Genomic DNA, 27,356 nt, shown 5'->3' with positions numbered 1-27,356 from the left:
AATCAGGACCAAACTGTTATTATGTCACTTGTTTATGGATTTCAATACGTTTAGATAATGCTATAGCTTCTTTGCGTATCATTTTAAGTAACAATTGCTGTCATATGAACTTTTCGTGTGACATCCGACCCCGTTTATGCCCCCATTCCCAGGGATCGCACAACCGATAAATTAGGCCTTCTGCGCAACAAAGACGCCCATCCTTTTGCCGATACATAGGAGTAGCTCCGCGTTTACATAGCAATGGAGACATTGTAGTTAAAAGATTTAGTCATAAAAAGAATAATTTCTTTTAAAATTATATAAAATATTCTATATCATAACGATTGAAAGTGTTTAGAGGACACAAGGAGTCATTTAGATGGGGCTTTGCTACCTGCCATGCTCTCGACAAACCCGGAGTCGCTGACTACACTGCTACCTAAACACCAAATTACTTATAATTTAGGATAAAATATTTCATAAATTGTGGAACGTGATAATTCCACAATATGAGAATACAGAATAGAATGTTACAGGCTATCATAAAGCCACACGCAGGATACTGGACTCGCAAAAATTAAAGCGTAAGTGCGCTGGACTTGATATAAATAAGTTTCACCACCAAGTGATTTACTTATAAGGTGGTAGTTTTTATAAATGTGATTTTCCTCTGTCTATCAATCATTGAAGTGAAATTTATATTTCCAGCAGAAATGGACACAGGTATAGTATAAGATTTGCCATAAGTCTTGTCTTGGTTCAAGAAACGGGGAGTTCAGTAGATTACGGTCAAAAACTAACATACTTTTGTTAATTTTAACGTCACCAGTTTCGTTTTATAATATACCATATATATCCAACAACGGACGTAGATATATATTTTAGTCCGTAATACAACTGTCATGTAATCTGTGATGTGTCATGTTTTCGTAAGTTTTGATATGGAATCGTACAAAATGGCCGCCGCATGTTGTTTGGGGGTCAAGGACGTTTCAACAACGTGTCTTTAACGGTTCGGCTATGACTCTGTCGTGCTCAATAAGCCTAGACTATAACAACTACATAACATGCTTACACGTTGTCTGAAATATATAAATGCACAGCAATTTGGCGATTTCTTTATGTTTTTCCCCACCCATGTGTTAAACAATAATGTTACCATTCATTATTCCAGTTCTTCTAAGTTCTATTTCTGATAAGATCAAATCCTATGCAATCTGGATCAAATGGATAGAGGGTTTTTGTTATCAAATTTCAATTTCTTCTTAGGTTTTAAATGTTATTTTAACTGTTGATAACAAAGTATTGGATTTTCATGCTCATAGTCTTCATTGTGCTGTTATCTATGTAGATTCTGCAGTGTAAAATTAAATTAAACACATATTCCACAAATGAACAAAAAACATTAAATGAAATGTAGTTATGTATCTTCTTTTGTTCTGAAATGTTATAGTGTAGTGCATGTTAAATTCATCTATAAAATTGTTTGAATTTAATCCCATTTAAGGTCTAGATGACTTGTAAATTAAGTCAAACCATGAGAAATTATAGAAATCATCAATTAGTTAGTCAAGACATATAATGTAAAATGCCACAATAACTCATAATAATACATATGTACCACATGATTTGTTGAAATCTTGACAGTCTTCAGATTTATAGATTTTAATGTTGTGATGACGTGTTTCTTCTCATTATGGAAATGCTTGTTAATATCGATCCTATATACACATGTCAAGCTTATTAAGTATGACAGGATATTTTAAGTTTGGCTAGTACTAGGTAAGGTATGAAGGATTGTACAAAAAATATTCTACATATTGGGTATAGATATAATGAATTTTATTTCACTTCATTTTAATTGGGTTTTACTTGAAATAAATACTTTGAAAATAATGATGTCATTATTGCAACACTATATATATGATGACATCATGGCATATACGGTACTCAAATACTTAAGTTTGATAAATGATGATTATGAATTTTCAATGTTTTGGTTTATAAATGTCTTATTAATATATCATGTATATAATACACAAGAGATTTACATTGAGACTTGTTTCTTATATTTTGATCAACAGTACTAGTCTGATTTTCATTGTAATGTTGATAAATAGGTGATGGATATTATTGATCACCAACACAGATTTCATAAATAGTAAATTTATGTCAGTGGCGTAGCTAGACATCATATGGATGCTTTGTTATAATATAAGACCTCTATCTCTCTTTTTTTTCTTGACTCATTTTTTTTTTTAAATAGAAGATGATTTGCCATAAAAACATATATGGTAGCTACACTACTCAGTCTGTTGTATATATTCATATCAACAATAAAATCAAATTTTAAAATCTGAATTCCTAACCTCAGTATTGCACCAAAAATTAAATGCATGAAATCAGCATTATTGCAACAATGCAATAATCAACAGGATGCCTTAAAAAAACTTTAAACCTGTATTGAAAGTCCTAAATTTTCTTGTTTTACCACATAAGAGACCTGAAATTGACATATATACTAGAAATTTTGCATTGAAGCGCTGTTTTTCTTTCAATATGAAGATTAAAAAAATGTTAACCTATATAGCTATATTTCAGCGAAGGATGAACATAATCTAATTACCGGGTACAGTTAAGATGAATGTTCATTAAATTTTAGTTAAGTTGAATATTAGATTTTAATTAGATTGCATTATACGCCCTGGGCTAAATCGTATGGGCATAAAACATGAGGACATCAGTATGTTGAGAGTTTGTCCATCGATTTATTAGTGTTTTGATGATACCAGATAGTGTGATTTGTTACATATTTAGGTAGATGATTGTACTGCAACAAAGAGAAAACAGAACATCACATTAGAATGTTCCATTGATGAATAAATTTCATAATTCATTTTATTTGTAATTCAAATGATTTTTAATTACTGATAATTGATTATGATTTTCCAAATGATTCCCAATGCCATAATCTCTCGCATTTAAATTTTCTGTATTGATCGTATGGAGCTTGTATTGGATATTCCATGTCTCTTCCAGATAGAACCAGGCACATATAACAGTTCTCTCCCTTGGATGCATTTGCTAATAAAGTAAGATACAAGATTTGATAAGGAATCAATTTTACACTGAAATATTTTTGTGTTTAACAGAAATATAACTTTCAGGAAGTAATCCAACCACTTTGATAGTATGTGATATATTATGCTTTCAAAAGCTTTTAAACTTTAATTTTTCATCATTATAGTTTTAATTTTCTTTAACTGGTTCATTACTGTATATAATCACTGCGCCTCTCGAGAGTTAATGTTCAGTCCCGATTCTTGCCAATTCTATAATTGAACATGAATTCCCAGTGTTTAAAGACAAAGTCTTAAAAAGTTGTATTTAATGAATGTGTATCAAATTTTAAGAAGTGAAGTTATATGTTAACAAGTGTTTATGAAGTATTATAAAGTTGTGTATTCAACAAATGTTTATAACAAGTTAAAAAGGTACACTATTAAGTGTTTATCAAGTCTTTAAAAGGTACATATTTAACATTACAGTTTGTGTTGAAACTACATTTCTGAGAGATTGATCCATGATATGTTAACACCCAAGGGCAAAAATATTGCCTATGGATACCAAGTTCAGAGTGTAATGTTGTAATGTAGCTCCTTCTCTGGCTGGGACCTCCACATGGTGTTCCTGAACAGCCATGGAAGTTAAGTTATGAATTTAAAAAAAAAAAATGGTTTAAACCAAGACAAGCAGTGGCAAATCTTTACTATAAAGTGTAATTATGTAATATATGTTCATCATTAAGTGTTTGATATTGGCTATACACACGGTAAGTTCATCCAATGTACAGTTTAACCTGTTTAATCCTGATGATGATGTTCATTCTGCAGTTGTTTGTAATTGTTTACTCTTAACATATGGAGGTTAAAACCTGTATAATCTATCGGACTGTCAGTCCTGAAAACTGACATTGTTTAACTGATCATGGTATATTAAAAGATTGATCTAATCAGACTGGCCACAAAATTTTTTCAACATGAAATAATTAGAACAAAATATGGGAAATAAGTTGAATTTCTGTTCAGAAGGTATAGAGGTTGATAAGATAGAAATAGAAATGGCTACATTTTCAGTGTGGTAAAGGTACAGTATACTGAAACCATTTTAATTCCCGTCTGTTGAAGGAATAGTATATTTCAATTTACAATTTGTCATTTGGGGAGTCGCGGGCATACAATATAAGGAAGCGACTCATAATCCATTATTCTGTCAACTGTGTAAAACTGAGTCATTACCAAGAAATTATAATTGCATTGTTATAAAGGTGTGATTAAAATTATATCCTGTACACTGTATATAATTGACTTCATCATAGCTAACTTGTTGATTATCTCCCCTTCTTTCACAGTCCACTGCATGCATGTCCAGCCTCTTTCATTGCTGTGTTGATCATGCTTGATCGGCCATGTATGTGGATGATGTGTGCAGTGGACTGTGGTAGCAAGTGATTTATTACCCACACTTTTCAATTGTGAGGAGTGGGAAGCTTGCAGTAAATAAATTTTAGCAGAAAACAATAGACATACATCATAACAATCGTACAAACATAACTTAGCCAAATGTTTTAATAGTGAAAAGTGTTGCCATAACATGATCACTGTTTTAGTGTTTACAGTATCGTAAGTACCTTTCACAGTGTCAATGTATAGAGATAATGCTGTCTACCATGTGGCACCAACTTAAGTCAGAATTACCTCAATGATGGTGGCATGTGCATTAAAATTACTTCCATACAGTGGCAGAGACATCAAATTTGAATGCAAATTGATGCACATATTTTTACAATATTCTGCATCTGTATAGTACATTATAAATTCCCAGTTGGGTCAGAATTCAAGAAATATTGATTAAGGGGGATTCAAGCAAATTGTGAATGCTTGCCTCAATATCTGGGTCTAATTTTTAGCTGATTAGAATGCATGTAGTACAAATCACAGTAATACATTCACCAAAAAAAGTCTTTTCAACATTGAAGATGCCCCCTCCCCCCCCCCCCCCCCCCCCAAAAAAATGAAAATGTAAAAAATGAATTGTGTTGCAGATTGCTAGTATTCTTTGTCAACTTTGCTTGTTTATTCTTTTCTTTGCTAAGACTTTTCTAAGGTATTGATAATAACACCACCACCCCATCCCACACCCCCACACCCCTCCCAATGTTGAAAAGTGATTTTTTGGAGCACCTTAGCCTGAATGTTTAGTATATAGGTGATGGCAATAAGTTTAATTAGATATTAAGATAAATTGGTACATCCTTTTGACTGACATATGTTTTCTGTTTCATCTCTTTTCAGATTGTGCCTATAAGAAAAGCGAGCCATTGTATGTTGTTGAATCTGAACCTTGGGGGTTTGGCCAGATATCACATCGTTTACACTTCCAAGATAACCAGATTACGGATGATATCTTTAAAACTTGACAATGGTAATAACTTAAAGATAAACTTGAATGCATATGAAATACAAGACTTTTAGAAAGTATATTTGTTACTTTGTGTGAAAATAAAGATGAACGTAGGTAAATACTAAATTGACATGACACAGGCACATTTCCCCAGCCCACTGGTACACTGGTCGCAAAATCATTCCATAAATACATGTGTAGTTTATAGTAACAGCAACATCTATGCTGAAATAATTTGCTACTTGAAAAATTAAATTTTACTGATATCAAAAAATAAGATGGGCATTTAAAGCAAGCGCTTATATATATGCAGCAATGTACTATATGGAAAGGTTAATTAATGGTTATGAAAGAGAATTGAGTAACACAGCATAATGCTTATTAAAATTTTATTAACAACAGTTGATCTAATCTAATGTTTACCTGTTCAAAAAATCCTATTACACCTTACGTGTAATTAACTTTATTTGATAAGTACGACAATACCTCCACTATTACCTTTGAAGCCACTGCCATGAGGTGGGAAGAGAGTATAGGTGGTGTTTGAGGATTGAGGTCACTCATGATGTGGGAAGAGAGTATAGGTGGTGTTGGAGGATTGAGGTCACTATTATGAGGTTGGAAGAGAGTATAGGTGGTGTTTGAGGATTGAGGTCACTATTATGAGGTTGGAAGAGAGTATAGGTGGTGTTGGAGGATTGAGGTCACTCATGACGTGGGAAGAGAGTATAGGTGGTGTTTGAGGTTGAGGTCACTGCTATGAGGTGGGAAGAGAATATCGGTGGTGTTTGAGGATTGAGGTCACTCATGATGTGGGAAGAGAGTATAGGTGGTGTTTGAGGATTGAGGTCACTCATGAGGTGGGAAGAGAGTATAGGTGGTGTTTGAGGATTGAGGTCACTCATGAGGTGGGAAGAGAGTATAGGTGTTGTTTGAGGATTAAGGTCACTCATGAGGTGGGAAGAGAGTATAGGTAGTGTTTGAGGATTGAGGTCACTATTATGAGGTTGGAAGAGAGTATAGGTGGTGTTTGAGGATTGAGGTCACTCATGAGGTGGGAAGAGAGTATAGGTGTTGTTTGAGGATTGAGGTCACTGCCATGAGGTGGGAAGAGAGTATAGGTAGTGTTTGAGGATTGAGGTCACTATTATGAGGTTGGAAGAGAGTATAGGTGGTGTTTGAGGATTGAGGTCACTCATGAGGTGGGAAGAGAATATCGGTGGTGTTTGAGGATTAAGGTCACTGCCATGAGGTGGGAAGAGAGTATAGATGGTGTTTGAGGATTAAGGTCACTCATGAGGTTGGAAGAGTGTATAGATGATGTTTGAGGATTGAGGTCACCAATGAGGTGGGATGAGGATATTGACGTCACTTTCATGACTCGTGAGGTTGGAAGGGGGTATATAGTTGTATGAGTATTGAGATTAATGTGACCTTACGAGGCGGGAAGAGAGTAGAGAGTATCAGTAAGGACTGAAGTCACTGTCTTAAGCTGGTAAGAGCCTGAACAGAGATACAGCTGTGAAAGGAGACGAAAACAAACTGTAACTAACCAACCAACCAAAAGCCCAATGATGTCCATATAACACACTTGGAAGTTATTGTCCTACCACAGCAGATGAACCTGTCCGTTCCCACATTCATTAGTGAGGACAAAGTGTGACCGTAAAGCTGCCAACCTGTAATGATTTGCAGCAGTGACTATGTACATTGATGTTAAAGAGCTGGATGGTCACTGGCAATCGTGTCCTAACTATTGCGCCACTCTGACAGGTGGCAGGTAGAATGGAAAGACTTTGAAACATGTAGTTTCCAGTTGCCAATTTCTGATCCCTGATGCATGAGTATTTCATGAATGGATTCTTCTTGAGTAGCCAGGACCAGACAGTGCAAGTGCAACTGTAAATCATTTGGAGATGAAAGAAAAAAAATTCCTTAGTTGAAGATGCAGGAAGTACTTCTCTGCTGTTGACTCCATAATGTAAATACGAAGATGGAGATAAAACCAGCAGTTGTGTCAAGGTTGCTGATGTAATGAGCGTACTGACCTACACTTTTAACACCATAGCAATATGTTTTGAATTGCCAGTGGTATTATAATATCATTTTATGGAATTATGAATGCTAATAAATTAGTTTTGATTGAGAAACGGAACAGTTACACAAATGTCTGAGGCAGTTGAAGCTCTATTTACTATGAACCTCTCCTCCCCTGCTTGCACCACTTTTATTCAGTATCTTCTGACTTATCTTACCATATGGGACTCTCCCTTGCTTGTCACCTTTACATATTAAGTCACTTTCCCATTGTATAGCTCTACTGATACTTAATGCCTTCCTTCTCTGTACCCTTTGTACAAATTCTGTCCCCGATCATCCTCTACTAATCCTACACTAGATAAGTTTTCTACTCACCATCTTTTACTGTTGCATGCCTATATCGAGGACATTTTTCGTTCTTGATTCCTCACCCCAGCCCCATCCCATTTACTTTGCCCTAAGTTAACCTCCATTACTGAATTAACTCTCTTCCTTCCCTCTATCCCCAATTTTTCCCTTTGCCATATCTTTCTAACACTTCTAACCATTTTCTGATTAGTGTAGTAGAAGTGTTATTTTGCTGTCTTCCCATTTGGTTGGTTCTGTTACATGGACATGGATATCTCAACTGGAGTGTAAGAGTTTGGCTTATCAGCATGAAGCTTGCAGATTGCTGGCCAGTCACACTCTAATATGAGGGTTTAGATATCTCTGTCCACAGAACAGAGCCATATTTGATTATTTTTCTCACTCACAAGTAAACAGATTCAATCCGTAATAAACATCAATCTTCTTGATCCATCTACATCTCCAAAGCCTCGGGTCTACCCTGTTTTAGGTAATTATCTCTTCCCTAGCAACAACCAGATCAACCAGTGAAGTATGTGAGGAAAGGCTTTCTGCTGAAAATATCTGCACAAAGCATTGCTTATGTTGAAAGTGTGGCAGAAAAAAGGATGTGGTCCAGGGACAGATAATCAGAAAATCACAGGAAATTGGGCTTAGCTGAGTTGGAGATTGCCATGCCCTCTCCCTGGGATTTTCAAACATTTCTGTTTATGGAACATATTTTAATCTTGATGCAAAGTCTGAAAACACTGCTGCTACAAAAATGTGCTGTATACATTAAATTTACCTTATGTTGCTCTTCCTTCTGCTTCTAAATACCTATCCTGCCACTTGCTACAACTCTCGACACACTAACCATCATAGTTTAAAGATCTTTGCAAGAGCTTGTTTTGTGCTAAAAGAAAAGACTCCTACACGGCAAATAATACCACATTTCACAACAAAAATGTATTTTTAGAACACTATAAAAATATACAAAAAAAAAAAAAAAAATAGGAAACTGCTAATGCAGAAGTGCTACAAAACTTGAATACAACTTGCAATACAGAATTTCTCGAGGATATATTTATGGACACGTGACCCAACAGTAGGTTTTGAATCATACAGGGAATCGTGCTACATGTACAAAACTAGGATTTTATTACTAGTATTTTATGTAGATTGGAAGGGGGTGAAGTGGGGGCATATTCAAGGAAACGTGTAACTGAAAGTAAACGCATAAGGGGAAACCAAATGAAAGTGTCGTGCTATATATAGTATATAGCAGTTACGATTACTGCAACAATATGTTAAAAAAAAAAAAAAGGCTATCGAGGAAGGGGGGGGGGGGGGGGGGGGGGGGGGGGAGATACCAAAATGATGAGGTGATACTGGAAAATGTATATGGCATTCTAACATACACAGCTGGGTGGAAGTGGGTGGTATAGATTACAGAAGGAAATTGAAGGGCAGTGTACTAATATGATCATATGAAATACTGTTATTAATTTATTAATGTAGCATATATGTATATATTGATAGGGGTGGGGTGCTTGTTATAACAATAGACAATTCATAAAAACCCAATGTTGTAGAATACATTTTCTTGAATATAAAAAGATTACAAGCTTGTGTGCCACATTATCAATTAATAGAATACCTTCATATTAAAGTATAGGATTGATATTTTATTTCGTGATGAAGGAGGGAAGTAACACTTGATATAGGGAAAAAGAAAATAAGTAAATAACAAGGGGGAGGCAACTCGATATAGGTAAGGGATAACATTGGGTAAATATAAAGTGAGAGGTGAATTTCATAGTATAGAAAATGTGATGTTCAATAAAGAAAAGAAAAATTACGTAATTAATGCACAGTATGGAGTTGGCACTATAAATAATTAATTCAGCATGAAGGGGGGGGGGGGGGGGGGGGGGTGATTATAATTAAACAGGATTGATGGCAAGAGGTTCTGAAAGGAAGGAATGATGACTTTCCATAAAGGGAGAGAGGTGATATTGAATATTGGAAGGGGAGTAAAGATGTTAACAAAAGGGAAGGACAGTATTATATATAAAACAAGAGGACTGGAACTTAAATAAAAAACAAAAGTCATTGCTCTATATATATAGATCTCTCTATACGTAAACGAAACCTAGCATATATAGGCAGAGTCAGGTAGGCAGTTCCATTTACATGATGTAGGCAATCAATATATTTAGCAGGACAGGTCCTGTGACATCTTGCATGTAGCAATTTAGCTGAAGCATAAAGGGAGTGTAACATATTTATATATAGAATATAGTATATGGAGAGGATGGCATTTTATATTAATGATATGGGGATTGGTAAATCATTTTATAGAGGATTAGGAATTCCATAGATAACTAGGATCAATGTTTTCGTATAAAGTAATGGTGGCACTATACAGAGTGTAATTGGGGTGGGGGGGGGGGGGGGGGGGGGGGGGGGGGGCATTTCATATATCATTACATATATAGAAGGGAAACATTAGAAAGAAGAAAGTTGTTAAGATTCTAACCGTGCAAAAAGGACAATAGATAAAATTCTTGTTTCCTATTTGTAAGAAACCAATGTATAAAAAACATGGGGATTTGGTAGCATTGTATATATATATAGATATAAATAATTGGTGGCATTATATATATAAGTGCTTGGGAAAGTTTGTTTTTAACTGATATAGAAAGGAATAGTGAATGGTATGAGGGCATTATATAGACCCATAGGAACAAAGGAAAAAGTTCTTGGTTTTTGAATAATTAATGTTGAACAAAATTACTAATGAGCATAAAAATGTTACTGAACATATTTCCATTAGCATGATAGGTCTGGTTGTTTTCTGTGTTATAAAGGGATTTATAGGACTTCATGCAGGGAAGGAGATCATGCACTTGATATATGAGGGAAAGGGTGGTTGGGTGGCACAGTGCTAACAAGTAGGGGCCGTGGTTCGATTCCCAGATTGGATATGAAAACATACAGGGGCGCCTACCCTACCACATGAGTTTTTGTTAGGTAATCCAGTTTATTCCCACAGTAAGATAAGTTGATAAAACCTGTTTTACAATTGTTGTGAAATTAATAATGTATAGCAGTATGGCATGGTAGCACATAATGTGGAATGTAGATCGCTTTGTAGTAGCTGAAATAAAAAAGTTTTTTCTGTATGTGGGTGTTATGTTGTACATTGACTCACTGCAACAGGCAATATTATAGATGGTTATAATATACCAAAATGTTGGAAATTTTGTTATACAAACCAGTAATATTTTACTAAAAATGTTAAGTTGTTTATCAAAGTCTGGTATGCTCTTGTAAATTCTCTGATGAAAAGTCCGTCACAGATTCGGTGTTTATTTAATAAAAAAAATGTTTATTTGTGAAGATGAAGTTTTTTGCATGGCAAGGGGGTGAAGGGACTAAATTGTTTGAATATTTAACAATTTCAGAAATTTGGATTGTATGGTTGAAAATTCTTAATAGTACATCAAACAAAATTCTTTTGTATTACCAGTTTCTAATGAAAATTCCTGAAATAGATATTCATTAGCAATAAAACACAGTAAAGATGATGGTATTTGCTGCATTGGAGGGCTGTGGCTACCAATATGTATAATAGAGGATTTTAAATGAGTGTGTATCGTATGGAATATTTTAAACTTCAATAATTTTATGTCATGAGCAAATTATTGAATGTTTTTAATAAATTCCATATACATGGTCATGAGTGTAAGATTCTGTTTGTAACATAACTTATATAATCTCAAGCTCATCACACACAAACTACCTATATTATACTCGTCGCATACAAACCACCTGTATTATACTCATCACACAAACCACCTGTATTATACTCGTCACACACAAATCACCTGTATTATACTCATCACATACAAATCACCTGCAATATACTCATCGCACACAAACTACCTATATTATACTCGTCGCATACAAACCACCTGTATTATACTCATCACACACAAATCACCTGTATTATACTCATCACATACAAATCACCTGTATTATACTCCTCACACAAACCACCTTTATTATACTCCTCGCACAAACCACCTGTATTATACTCGTCACAAACCACCTGCATTATACTCATCACACACAAATGAACTTTTTCTTATCACACAAACCACCTGCCTTATACTCGTCACACAAACCACCTGCATTATACTCGTCACACACAAACCACCTACATTATACTCATCACACACAAACCACCTGTATTATACTCCTCACACAAACCACCTGTATTATACTCATCACACAAACCACCTTTATTATACTCCTCACACACAAATCATCTGTATTATACTCATCACACACAAATCATCTGTATTATACTCATCACACACAAATCACCTGTATTATACTCATCACACACAAATCACCTGCAATATACTCATCACACACAAACCACCTGTATTATACTCATCACACAAACCACCTTTATTATACTCCTAGCACAAACCACCTGTATTATACTCATCACACACAAATCACCTGTATTATACTCATCACACACAAATCACCTGTATTATACTCATCACACACAAATCACCTGTATTATACTCCTCGCACACAAATCACCTGCATTTTACTCGTAACACAAACCATCTACTTTATACTCATCAGGCACAAACCATCTTATACTGTAAACCCACAAACCATTATACTCATTATACTCATCACACATAAACAACTACACTACACTTGTCACATTATACTCACCTACAGTACATCAGACACATAGTATAGATGGGCTCTGCTTGATGAAGATGATCCAGATGGATTGTGAGATGAGTATAATGTAGATGGTTTGTGTTATGAGTATAATACAGGTGATTTCTTTTGATGAGTATAATGCAGGTGGTTTGGTTGTGACGAGTATTATACAGGTGGTTTGGTTGTGACGAGTTTTATACAGGTAGTTTGTGTGAGGAGTATGATACAGGCGGTTTGTGCGATGAGTATAATGTAGGTGGTTTGTGTGACGAGTATTATACAGGCGGTTTGTGCGATGAGTATAATGTAGGTGGTTTGTGTGACGAGTATTATACAGGCGGTTTGTGTGATCAGTATAATACAGTTGCTATGCGTAATTATCCTTATAGAATATCATTCCTTAGTATGTGTGTGATCAATATTATGAGAGAAAAAACTAAGAAAAGCAGTTGTTCATAGTGTTTAGAGGTGTTGAGATGAGAATTACTTAACTTGGAATTTGTGTTAATAAATTAGGATAAATTTTTAGTCTCTTGTAACCCGCTTTTCTTTGTGTTCCAGCCTCCTATTGACCCACACCAACTACTGAAGGCACTTAGCTCCTTGTTGACACAAAATGGGGCAATAAAGGGACCCACCGAGTCCACCCGAATATGCAGGTGTGTATTTTGGCTTGATATAGGAGTTAAGATTATTTGATTTTGGAAAAAAAAAACTGAAATTAAAAAAAAAATATGGTGAAATTAAAAAAACAAATGTGAAAGATATAATTTAATAATTGATCTTAATGTAAATAGTTGGTACATTAATGTGGTTGCTTTGCAAAGTTTTCATGAATATCTTGTAATAAAACTTGCTCTCGTTTTTCAGTTTAATGCGAGATGTCACCAAGCTAGCGAGTAAATGTGTATACATTAATATTCTACGGACCACAGAGACTCCAGATGTCCTAGAGAAGTAAGTTATGGATTAAGTTCTGTTCACAAATATCAGGATAGTGTTCTCTAGAAACCACTATTTATACTCCTGACAGTCCTTCTATCTGTCTGAGTAATTTTTCCAGAAAAGTCCTCCTATACTTTAAGTCCTATAGTTTTCATCATCACGCAAGTGGAGCACCTACAGCACAGGGCTTATTTTTTGTGTCCACCTATATTTATGGCAGTTAGTACAACCACTCCAGTTTTCATTTTGAAACTTCATTGATGTAGTCATGCAGCAGCATACAATGGAGATGTGCACACATATTGGGTCTGGGACTGACTGGTGGCCATCTTGGATTTTGACAGTTGAAATTTATTATTGATATATTTCAGAAAATTTTCTAAGAGCTTTCTTAGGCTTTATATGTAAGTTCTTCATTTTACCAAATGCTTGAGAGAAAGAAAAAAAAAGGGTAAAGTAAAGAAAAATACAGTCTTTAATAGGACTGATAAAGATCATTCAGTGGTAGGTGCCAAAATCTTAATCAACAAGTGTTAGGAGTTGGAATCAGTGTAGGACAGAGTTGGAATCAGTGTAGATTTTAGTCAGCCTTTCTGGCTAGTTATGATTGAGGTTGTCAAACCTAGGGTATCTATACCATCCTGATTCTCTACAATCTGTTGTAGGTTTTGAAGAAATAAATGTGTTTTGGTAATGATTCACTAAAAATGAAAACAGAAGACTCAGCAAGCAATATATGAATGATTAGTAAAATGACTTGTAAGATTACTAAGAGAATTTGTTGACTTGTAGATTTATAGATGTTGGAGGATGGGACATTCTCAACGTGTGGTTGGAGGATAGTAAAAACACAGAGAACACCCCCATCCTTGTAGAGTTGCTTAAGGTGTACCAGCAGCTCCCAATCACCGTAGACCTCCTCAAAAAGAATGGCGCTGCCAAGACCATCAAACAGTTACGCAAGTCTGAGGATGAAAGTAAGTAGTAACAATGTAAATATAAGAAATTACAACTTGTTTCTTCAAAAGGTCCCCGAGTCCTGTGTTCACATTTGGATTTTACTCATTATAGGTCACTTAGTCGTGAAAGATCAATGGGCTTATGCCATAGCTTGATGTCTGGCGTCTGTCAACTTCTCCCAAAAATCGCTACTTGTCATGAAAAACTGAATGGATTTTTTAAATCACTGCTAGTCATAAAGGACAACATTGGATTTTGCCCAAAGGTCAGAAGCATCCTTTGAGGAATAGAAAACAACTTATGCATAAATGATGACTTTAGCCCCCGTGGAGCGAGAGGGATTGGGGAGCAGTAAAGGAAATAGAAGTTAGTTTGCGTGCTCCACCCAAAGGACTAGATGATCAGATGGTCAAATGATCACTTTTACTATATACCGTATTTGACCTAATAAGGGTGCGGTAAATTGACAGTGGGGGCGCCCTTATTAAGATTAGTTATTCTGAAGTTTTATGAAACAGACTATACCTTATAGCAGAATACCCAAGGCTGTGGAAACGGTAAAATATTCAGTCATAAAAATATTCCAGATGAAGATATCTATTCATTATCATATGTTAAGCTTAAAGATCACTTGAATATTCCTGTAAACTTGTAAACCATGCCGGCTGATCTTTAGACCAGAGAACGCGTGTTCCACCATTTATGTTCAAATGGAACTCTTTTGTGTTCTATTTATAGACACAGGTGATTTCCCAGATCATATCAGACATCGTTTTCTTTGACTTAGCTTTCTGTTCTGAACAAAAGTTATTTATCAACAAGAATGAAGTCTTTTACTTTATCTTCAAATAAAGAGGGTAAGTTATTATTTGTATGTGTGTTTATTTTCGGGTGCTCTTTGCACTGACATATTATCTGTGTGTGTAGGAATAGACAAAATGTGGCGAAAACTTGTGTTCCAGTTACTTAATTTGCTGAAGAAAATAGAACACATAAAGTAGCAAAATATTTCACAATAATTATTACTTTTGAACACCATTTTGACACTCAGTCAAAGATTTCTTTCCTTGAAAAAAGGTAGGGGTGCCCTTATTAGGTCAAATACGGTATATATACACCATGCAAAAAATTAAACAAAAAAACGTGTTGCATCCCTAATTAAGATAAATTATTAGGTGACCTGGTTACCCGAGTGAAGCTCATTAACCTTTTCCAATCTGCTGTTGATCGTCCGTCCTTAATAAATCTTCACATTTTTGACTTCTTCTCCAAAACCTTCCTGGGCCAAAGGTCGACCAAAATTGTATGGTCCCCATACCTGAGGGGTAGATTGACTGAAATTTCAAAAATCTTTTCCAAGACCCTAAATGTGGTAGGCCTAGTATCAAATTCTTATCATGGATGGAAGGATTTTAACATGCTTTATCAAATTGGTAAGTATCCTGGCCCCTAGGTGTTGTGTTTCCCCTTGGAATGGGCTTAACTTCACTATAATTTTTACAGGAAATTTACATCTCACATTTTTTTAGCCTTTCCATTGGCACTCTTGTTGAATTATATATATAAAGCATCAAATTAGCATGTATGATTTTATATCTATATTATATTTGAACACTTATACATTTGTTTATAAATATTTTTTCAGTGTTGAAGTCCCTGTCTTCAGAAATTGTTGAGAAATGGATGAATAAAATCAGAGAAAACAGTAATAACAAGGAGGCTGTGGAGTCAAATGGTAGGTTTGATATACTGGAGTGAGTTTTCATTCCTATATCAGAGATATTTTTACTATGTAATAAATGAATATGATCAATGAGGTGTGCTATAGCTCACGATATCCTTGTGAACAAATAACAGTAGATGTGAATAACCATACCTGCTTTCACACAACATTCTGAAAACAAAAAAATGACTGGGGACCGATTAGCTTATTAGATCAGTGGACCAAAACGGTACCCAGACAACATGGACCAAGGCAGAGTCATATTTTCCAGTCAACATTCTGAAAACCTTCATAATCTAGCAGAAATCTTAATTTCACCCAGCATTTTAGTTGACCATCATCAAATCTGTGCAGATTGCCATCGGCAATCCTTCTTATCTGTACATTTTCCATCGGTAAACAATCCTTGTTACCACTATTTTTTAGAAAATATTCAGTGAATCTTTCTTACATTTCATATTTCATAATTTTGACAATTTAAGTTTGTTACCAATATGAATATCCAGGGTATTTGTCTCCTGAAAAATTATATACTGTTCATTTTGTTGTAGAAAAAATAAGGAAAAAGAAGAAGAGTGAAAAAAGTGAAAAAAGTGACAAAAGTGACAAAAGTGATAAAAAAGACAATGAAAAGGACAAACAAAAGGAGAAAGATAAACATAAACATGTGTCGTCATCATCTCACCATCATCATCATCACCATAGTAAGGAGAAGGGCGAGAATAGCATACACAAGGAAGAAAAATCTGACTCTGTCAGTGTAGACAATCTTAGTACAAACACTGCCACTGGCACGGTCACGCCAGGAAATGGACTTAAAATACACATCAAACTAAAACGCAATGATGATAGTGTTAAACCACCTGAGCAGAAGAGGCCTTCTACTGTGAAACGACCAAATGTCAAACCGCGTTCTAGTGGTAGGTGTCAATTGTTTGTGAAAATTCAACAATTTTCTTTATACTGAGATGTGTCCAGATCCAGTGCTCTTCAAAACTGGAGGGAAAAGGCACAAGGGCATCTTGTTAATTCCTATTACATATTTTGTTTTTTTTTTCAGCAAAATTGCAAACGGCAATGAAAATCGGATGACTGTTCTAAGTTAAAATGAAAGTCTTCACTATATAATATAACCCTTCTATCGATTAAGAGTAGAATGACTACTTACTAGGAGTTGGTCAAGTATGTGACTCTGTACTGTTACAGGTGTGATAGAGGACAGTGGGCCAGTAGTAGCACCAAAGAAAAAAGTACTGACACAGACAGCGTCAGACAGTAAACCTGCAATCAAAAGACCGGGGTAAGCCAACTTTATATAGTCTCTAAAAGAAATATGTATGTAGTTATTTTATAAGGTTAAGATCATCTGGCCCAAGGAATCGCTACTAGTCATGATGAAGAAATATATTGAGTTTTTAGGAAATTTACATAAATAGCCACTCTGAGGATGGAGGGTGAGAGCTATAGGGTAAAGTCCTTTGAATCACTACTAATCATGAACACCTAGATGGATTTTGAACAAATTTGGTCAAAGTATCCTTTGGGGAAGGGGAAAACTTTTGCATAGATTATGGTGACTCCAGCCTGTCTTGAACCTTCAGGGCAGGGGCCAATACAGGAAATAGAGGCAAGCACTTAACATTGCCACTAGCTAGTCATAAATTTGGGGGAAGAGGTACAAAAGGAGTTTTCCAATAGTCGCTAAAATATCAAGTTGAGTGATGCAGGCCCCTTAGGCCTTTTGTTATTATTGATAATTGAGGTATTAAAACTAATTTTGATACACTTTTCTGCCAGACCTGACCAAAAGATAAAAGAAGAACCACCATGGAAGAAATCTCGTCTACATTTAACGACACCGGTCCCATCCAGCTCTCCGACGGATAAATCTCCAACGATAGTGTCACCAGGAGACATACATAATCAGATCAAATTCCCTTTCCAGAAACCAATTAAATGTAAGTTTATCATAGTGTTATGTAAACATTTGCTGCATAACTTCTATGCTAACTTATTTAAAAGCAAAGTATGTGATATTCTTTACCATAACATTGTATGAGTAATTGGCCAGCATGATGTTTTAGTAGTCTAGATATTTAGATAACTGGCCTGTTCTACCATGTAATACAGCTGGGACATCAAAATTGGTATATGACGTCACATGATTGTCACTGTAATAGATACATATACTTATATATAGATATACTCTTATATAGAAATTAATTTGAAAGTTTATGCTGATACATTCTACTAGATATGAGTTATCTTGCACATGTGTCAGTGATCATGCCTTATGAACTATATCAGACTTGTTCCATTCTTTTCTATGCCACTCGCCTCAAGGCTCATGAAATAAAATTGAAACAAAAAAACCCATCTTTAATCAATTCCATATGACATAGCCACTCATTTGAGATCATCTATATACAGTATATATTTGCACCTGGACTGAATATTTTGAAAAGTCCTGTATAATAATCTATTTTTACATCAGATTGTTTGTTTATTACAGCTGAGATGCATGAAGACAATAGTTTTATAAATGACATCATTAGACCAATAGGGAGGATCAAGAGGAAGCCACGCCCTGGGGTGAATGGAACCACGCCCACTAAAACTATCCCAGGCATACCCACCACACCTCCATCACCTGTATCCCCCACCACGGCTCTCAAGTCTACTCTTCCTTCTGTACCCTCAGTAAGTACTTCTCGATACTGTAGACAGATTTAGATTTACCAAGTTTTAAGCTGTCGTAACTTTATGAAATTTCTTTTGGCAAGATTTTTTTTGTTTTTTTTTGTTTGTTTGTTTGTTGTTTTTTTGTAATGTTCTAAATTAAGGATACTATTGTTGGATTTGAATGATTTTCTTTGATTTTATAATCCTGACTATAAAAAGATTTTTTCTGAAATGACTTGGTTGATTCTTTACAGTTTTACAAAGAAACATTAGAAACAAGTGAAACCAATGCTGTAAATGGTACCAGCCCAACAGAAATAAGAAGTCCATCCCCCACAGAAAAGATGGACACCACAGAAACTAAAGAAAATGCCGACAGTAATATGGAAACTGATGATAAAGGCAAGTGTAACTTAATATCAAATAATTAGAAACATTCCTCTACTCCGATATCGATAGATATCTCAGTCTACTCTGATATCGGTAGATATCTAAGTCGACTCTGATATAGGTAGATATCTCAGTAACCAGACACTAACACAGTCCTATATTTTAATACCAGTAGATATCTCAGTAACCAGACACTAACACGGTCCTCTACTCTGATATCAGTAGATATCTCAGTAACCAGACACTAACACGGTCCTCTACTCTGATATCAGTAGATATCTCAGTCTACTCTGATATCGGTAGATATCTCAGTAACCAGACACTAACACGGTCCTCTACTCTGATATCAGTAGATATCTCAGTCTACTCTGATATCGGTAGATATCTCAGTAACCAGACACTAACACAGTCCTATATTTTAATACCAGTAGATATCTCAGTAACCAGACACTAACACGGTCCTCTACTCTGATATCAGTAGATATCTCAGTCTACTCTGATATCGGTAGATATCTCAGTAACCAGACACTAACACGGTCCTCTACTCTGATATCAGTAGATATCTCAGTCTACTCTGATATCGGTAGATATCTCAGTCTACTCTGATATCGGTAGATATCTCAGTAACCAGACACTAACACAGTCCTATATTTTGATACCAGTATCTCAGCTCTAGCAGTTCATGTGATTCTAGTTCTAAATACACATGAATAAAACTGAGTCTGTATTTTAAGTTGACAAATGCTATCTAGCCAGCAGCCATAACACATAATTTCAGCTGGGCACTTGTTAATTCTTTCATCTTTTATTCTGTCCATATGCACCCCTCACTTTCCCCTTTCCCAAGATTTGGCATCATTTTGAAAACACAGTCACAGTTTCACATAAGACCTAATCACTCTAATCGGGATGTGATGGAGTGAAAAGAGGATAAACTTTAATATTTATTTCTGTATTATAAAGTCTTCATATAATCATGTGTACCATGCATTTGTTGTAGTAAAGAGGTTTTGAGATTTGAATTTGGACCTCTTGTTATTGCTTACATGATTTTAAAATGGCGTTTTGTAATTAAAACTCAGAATCCAATACTGAAACAGAGACTGAAAATAAGGAAAATACAGAGAATGCAGTGGATGATTTTGGAGCGAGTTTACAATCAACCGAGACCACAACCAAAAAGAAGAAGAAGAGACTGAAAGTATCGTGGGCAGAAGAAAGCAAACTTCACCAATATCATTATTTTGAAATGGATGAAACAGAAAGAGGTAAGAAATTTTTCTGAATAAATTTCAATTCAGCCCACCAAAGTCAGATGATGGGCTCTTCAAGTTGCTGTTTGTCTGTAGTCTTTGGTCCGTGGTCTGTCCATAAACAACCCGTGTTATGGCTATTCATTGAATAGTACTGGAAGGATTTTTCTGCAACTTCATAATATGTAGGTTCCCTGGTAGGCACCAAGATCTCTCTGGGATCTCTTTTAGAAAAAATACTGAAATTTTAGTGAATTTTGGAGTTGGCTTAAAACATAATATACTGACAAAGCAGGACAGGCGAGACATAATCATGCATAATTCTTATATGGAATAAACAGGCATCACCACAGTTACATACCAGAAATGAATGTTTTACATTATAACTGTTTCTTAGAAGTTTTCTTTATTTGCCTCTACAGAAAATGTCAACAAACCAAAGGAGAATTTTGATGATCTTAAGAAGCATGAGATGATGATGGACAGAAGGGTGAGTAGTTTATTGCTGTACAATTGTTTTTTAGCTCATCTTGTTCAAAGGTCATGACATGGTGCAACGTCTTTTATCTGACAACTTTTCGTTTAAATTGCTACTTGTTTTGAACAACTGACTATATTTTAATCAATTTTTGTCAGAAGCATCCATAGGGAAAAGTATACATATTGCATAAATGTTGACTGTTCCCCTTGGGGCCAGAGTGGCAGGGCCCATTAGGGGAAATAAGAGATTAATCTTTAAATCTCTTCTTCTCCTGAATAACTGAATGGATTTTAGTGTTGAATATTATAAGGCAAAGAAAATGAAGGGGTAGCTCCCTTTGGGAAAGTAATTGTATATCCTTTAAATTGCTAATAGTCCTGAATGACTTAATAGAATTTGATGAAATTTAATCTGGAGCATTATAATAGATTTTGATGAAATTTAATCAGGAGCATTATCAGGCAAAGGTGAACAAATAATGTGTTTTATATACAAATGGTGTATTTCATATGAAGATTTTCTTGTCATCAAAGGAATGAAGAGAAAAGTAGAGAAAAAACAGTATTACATTGAACCAATTCTGATCATTCAATGCTTGATCTTTCGCTTATATCAATGTTTCTCTTTCAAAGGTTGCTGAATCGGCCAAAAGATTTACAAATGACAACATGCAGGAAGCTATTCCTGTAAGTATTTTACCTTTTATCTCATTGCTATTGAAGCAGATATCTAGTGTCGATCACAGATGGTTTATTCAGTAAAGAACTTCGCTAACATATATAAAGGAGTTTGTCTCCTATATGGTTATGTATGGAAAAGACGAAACACCAATTATCCGAGGTAATAGCTGGTTAAGGCTGTGGAAAAGCAACATTTCATCACCTGTCTTATGTTTATTTAGCCAGGGTAATGGCTAAGTTTGTGACTTGTGCCCTGACCAGGCCTCAAACTCTTTATCTTCGGTGCCTAATTGCCAGATATACCCGCAGCTTACACCACTCCACCACAGCGGGTTATGTTTTTTTTTTTCTTGTTTACAACCAAATACATATTACAGTATATAAATAAAAACAAGTGTTATGAAAGTTAACCATTCAGAAGTTTTCACCAGCTTCTCTGTGACTTAATGACAGCAAACCTTTCTTTAGTTTTACAACTCATGATCCCTGGTTTTTACGTATTTGCTTCCTTCAAGCTCCTGCCACATTGTGAGTCAGGTGACTAAATCTAGCCAATCACAATCATAGAAAAAGAGGATAAAAAGTAAGTGTTAATAAGGATGGTGACAACTTTTGTGTTTCAGTGGAGGATGCCTTTCCTGATATCTGGTCTCCCCCCACCTCCTACTGAGAGAGGTTCCCAGAGTGTGGAGAAAGATGTACAGAAGGAGAGGGAAGGTGTGGTCTTACAAGCACTTTTCTTCAACAAGGAGATGTGAGTTTTGCCTACTGTATACCTATCTCTCCCCAACCCCCAAAGTCAATTTAGCATATATATATACTGGCCCCTGTCTGTCTGTCTGTCTGTCCTTCCATCCATCCAGACAACTAACTGTACTTGTGAACCTATTTCAAAGAAACTACACAGGAATGACATGTGTATGTACATCAAGGGACTTAACTAATTAATTGATTGATCACCTATTGTAATGATCAGTTAGATGGATGTGTTTTTCCCCACTTTGGCCAACAAGATATACATAGCAGCCAATGTTTCTGTGTTTGTTTTTGAATGGTATAGCCTAACATTACTCACAGCTTTCTAATCAATGTTAAGGCAAAGTAGTCCTAAGATTGCTTTGACTGGTAGTAATATAGATGATCCGCAGATTTTTACTCCAGGCGATCGGTAGCTTTTCACTCCAGACGATTGGTAGATTTGTTGCGACATACTCATGTGTTGGTTATTTTATACACAATGTAAATGTTCACTATTCCAAATATCAGGAGATGTTATTCTCTGTAGGCACCATACATAATCTGGATACAATGTTGGATACTGGACTCGCTTAATGTCTTGCTGCTGTCCCAGTAATTATATGTTATAAGAATCATCATGTTCCTTTTTACAGGCTCCCTGATGGACCAAGTGAACCAGATGTAGAGTCAGTGGAGCCTTCTGATCCCAAGTTCATTCCACTCGAAGATGTAAGAAACGTCTTATCATAATTCTGACCAAATATTTCTATGTTTACAAGATGGCCAACAATTATAAGTAATATTATAAGCTATGAAAAATTACCTTAATTTTTCTTAGCTCGTCTCATTAATAAAATGAAAGCCCCAGATCAAGAGAGAGAAAAATTACCTATACCTAAATGTAAGGTCAGTGGGGTCAAATTTTTAAAACGTTAAAACAATCATGATATCTGGCTTGTAGATTCCTGGGATGGTGAACAGCAAAACTTGTAGAAGGGAATGGCCTTGAACTGTATTCATAGAGGTCAAATTTGTACATGATAGACTTCTGATTAACTGATAGGTCTAAAATCAAGCTGTTTTGATTAAAAGAAAGACAGAGAATCATGAAAGAAGAGAATATTAGGCAAGCAATGCAGGCCCATTGGGTCTCTTGATACAGTTTAAAATATCTTTGTGGATCCTTCTGAATTATTAAGCAACTTCTCAATGACTGATAGGTCCAGAAACATGATATTGGGTCTGTAGCATTCTTGGGTTAATACCCTGGATACCATGTATGTCATGTATGTAAACACATGTAAAGGTTTTTGTGTTTTGTGTTAATCAGGAGACATCGGGAGGTGAAGAGTTTATTTATAATTATGACAACCCTGGCCAGAAAGCTGTCCCAGAGGGTCAGGCTCCATTCCAGCTGCCTCCAGATGTGGCAAATATGCTGGCCAACTTCCACCAACAGGCTGCCAACGCACAAACACCGATGGACCCTAACAATCCAGTGTTGGCTAATGTCCAGAATCTTCTGACATCCATATCGGTAAGGTTATAAAACATGTATGATAAAACTATCTTCTGACCTCCATATCGGTAAGGTTATAAAACATGTATGATAAAACTATCTTCTGACCTCCATATCGGTAAGGTTATAAAACATGTATGATAAACCTATCTTCTGACCTCCATATCGGTTAGGTTATAAAACATGTATGATAAACCTATCTTCTGACCTCCATATCGGTAAGGTTATAAAACATGTATGATAAACCTATCTTCTGACCTCCATATCGGTAAGGTTATAAAACATGTATGATAAACCTATCTTCTGACCTCCATATCGGTAAGGTTATAAAACATGTATGATAAACCTATCTTCTGACCTCCATATCAGTAAGGTTCTAAAACATGTATGATAAACCTATCTTCTGACCTCCATATCGGTAAGGTTATAAAACATGTATGATAAACCTATCTTCTGACCTCCATATCGGTAAGGTTATAAAACATGTATGATAAACCTATCTTCTGACCTCCATATCGGTAAGGTTATAAAACATGTATGATAAACCTATCTTCTGACCTCCATATCGGTAAGGTTATAAAACATGTATGATAAACCTATCTTCTGACCTCCATATCGGTAAGGTTATAAAACATGTATGATAAACCTATCTTCTGACCTCCATATCGGTAAGGTTATAAAACATGTATGATAAACCTATCTTCTGACCTCCATATCGGTAAGGTTATAAAACATGTATGATAAACCTATCTTCTGACCTCCATATCGGTAAGGTTATAAAACATGTATGATAAACCTATCTTCTGACCTCCATATCGGTAAGGTTATAAAACATGTATGATAAACCTATCTTCTGACCTCCATATCGGTAAGGTTATAAAACATGTATGATAAACCTATCTTCTGACCTCCATATCGGTAAGGTTATAAAACATGTATGATAAACCTATCTTCTGACCTCCATATCGGTAAGGTTCTAAAACATGTATGATAAACCTATCTTCTGACCTCCATATCAGTAAGGTTCTAAAACATGTATGATAAACCTATCTTCTGACTTCATTTACCAGTAGTTACACTAACACTCTTCATTATAATTGCAGGGTGAAACCAAGGATCCTTCTAAGGCTGAAGCAGCATTGGAGCAGCTAAAGACTGTCCTCAACAACCCAAGTGAGTAGTGTGGGCATGTCTAAATTATCTACATCCTCTGTGAAACATACTTGCAGGGGATATTAAATTGAAATATTTGTAATTCAAATTACAGTGATTTGACATAATCACTTAGATGTCCAGGTGAGCGATGCAGGCTCCATGGGCCTTTTGTATCTCTTCTCTAGTTTTGCCCATTTGATTTTGAGTCTGTTCAGAAAACAAAATTGCCGACAGTTGAAGTTTAGTATTGTTGGTATTACTGTTTCTTAATTACGGAAAGTTCTTAGATTTTATATGTAGGTGCTCCTTGTTATCAGTCTTACATCGAATCAGTAAAGATCATTCAATGGTTGGTGCCAAGGTCTCTCTGGGATGTCCTGTACACAGAAAAGACAATATTTTTTTAGACCAGTATTTGTGAATTGATATTTTCAGTATAACCAAATGCAAATTCTTGTTATTGAGACTAAAAAAAAAATTGCTAACTGTTAAAAACTAACTCACATGAAAGTAGCTGTCCTTTGACCTAGTTAAGTTGTGTTGTAGGTGTGATGCCCGAGACCCTGGGTATGGGGATCTCTGGAGGGATGTCCATGAGTGGAATGCCACCAAGATTAGGTCTACTTGGAAATGCCCCACCAGGCTTCCCCATGGGTATGGGAGGACCCCCAGGAGCCCCCAGATTTCCACCTCCAGGTAAGCTTAAGATCTACATAGACTACTTTTAAATATAGTTGTGATTTTATTTTGAATTTCTGTGCCAAAATCTGACATGGTGCTGATTTCAACATTTGGTCTGTGTTTCAGGACCAGGCATGGGTGGGCCACATTTAGGCCCTGGGGATCATGATGACTGGGGTGAGAATATGGTTGGTGGCCCCCGTCCGGGTATGAGGGGCCGTGGCCGACCAGGCATTCCAATGAGAGGTGGCAGGATGCCAGGGCCACCACCTGGAGGACCAGAATTTGGGCCAATGGGACCAGAATTTTGTGGAACTGATGTACCACCTCCAGGATATATGGGACCAAGGGGTGGCCCTAGAGGAAGGGGCATGAGAGGAGGGCCAGGCCGCATGAGAGGAGGTATATTAATTATAATTAACTTCTGAAAATTTTATACTTAAAAAATAACTTTCAAAAATATGAAAATTTGCTAAATGATTGATGAAGAAGCTACATATATCAAAATGATTTGTGTGTTAACAGGTCGACCAGATTTGCCAGTCTGCCGCCACTATGCTGCAGGAGGATGTCGGAGGGGAGCTACATGTATGTTCTTACATCCTGGTCCTCCAGTATAGCCGCAGGGGATCTTAGTGTGAACCTTATTCTTCCAATTATAACTGCCTGCCAAAGGTTGTATGTAGATTTCCAATTACTGAACAAGAGCCTGTCAGGGTCCAGGGATGTATGGAGAACGAGACCCTTCCGGATCCAGGGATGTATGGAGAATGAGACCCTTCCAGGGATGTATGGAGGTTTCCAATTATTGAACGAATGGCTGATACGGATGTGTGGAAATTTCCAATTACTGAACAAATGCCTGATAGGGATATGTGTGGAAATTTCCAATTACTGAATGAGTGCCTATAAGGGATGACTGCCTACAAAGGACAAATGCTTGCCAGGAATGTGTGGAGATTTCTAATTATTGAACAAGTGCCTGCTTGGGTTGTGTGGAGATTTCCAATTATTGAACGAGTGTCTGCCATGGATGACTGCCTGCCAGGGATTTGGAGATTCCTAATTACTGAATGACTGCCTCTGCAGAGATATATATGTGGATCTACCTGTCAGGAATCCTTGTGATAACTGAAGATGGACAGCGTGGTTGCTGGGAATTTGATATGATATATACAGATGTGATAAGAGATATATATGTGGACATTAGATCAGCAGTCATGTGATGCCTGTTTGTAATTACTGCACAAGATGCAGATTTTGACTGAAGTTGAACTGACAGTGCTAAAGAAGGAGTGAGAATTCTTGTATTAAGCATGAACTCAGCGGTGCATATACACTGAAACTGCCAAAATGAACCTTTCCTGGTAATGTGTTGACTTATTCAAAACATATACATTACTGTGAAATATAACTTTTCCTCAACTACTGGATTAATAGCAGATGTGCCTTAGGTCTAAAAATCAGGATGGTTTGGCGAAAGAAGGACACAATTGTCATGAAGCAGTAGTTAAGGTGTGAAGAAAAAAATGTTTTAATTTTTTTCATGTACAAGCCAAATAAATATCTCAGGAATGCA

At 36.0% G+C, this 27,356-nt stretch overlaps 1 protein-coding gene and 1 long non-coding RNA gene across 2 annotated transcripts; both read left to right on the top strand.

Annotated features, from left to right (window-relative positions):
• The first annotated feature begins 149 nt into the window (after positions 1–149).
• On the top strand, positions 150–27,356 carry LOC117322148 (serine/threonine-protein phosphatase 1 regulatory subunit 10-like). Its single transcript, XM_033876915.1, has 21 exons — positions 150–566; positions 5,337–5,466; positions 13,132–13,229; positions 13,441–13,527; positions 14,308–14,492; positions 16,121–16,210; positions 16,750–17,118; positions 17,405–17,498; positions 17,996–18,156; positions 18,711–18,898; positions 19,135–19,282; positions 20,353–20,538; positions 20,946–21,013; positions 21,637–21,690; positions 22,308–22,438; positions 23,076–23,151; positions 23,753–23,959; positions 25,045–25,114; positions 25,643–25,792; positions 25,904–26,179; positions 26,303–27,356. The coding sequence occupies exons 2-21, from the start codon at positions 5,464–5,466 to the stop codon at positions 26,395–26,397; spliced, it is 2,736 nt and encodes a 911-aa protein (XP_033732806.1). The 5' UTR covers positions 150–566; positions 5,337–5,463; the 3' UTR covers positions 26,398–27,356.
• LOC117322149 lies at positions 5,941–9,138 on the top strand. The gene is made up of 2 exons (XR_004531466.1): positions 5,941–6,000; positions 6,196–9,138. It is a non-coding gene; the product is annotated as an uncharacterized LOC117322149 (long non-coding RNA).

Source organism: Pecten maximus, chromosome 2 (genome assembly GCF_902652985.1).
Source record: "Pecten maximus chromosome 2, xPecMax1.1, whole genome shotgun sequence".
NCBI classification, from domain to species: domain Eukaryota; kingdom Metazoa; phylum Mollusca; class Bivalvia; order Pectinida; family Pectinidae; genus Pecten; species Pecten maximus.
This window is presented reverse-complemented; position numbering and strand designations above follow the sequence as displayed.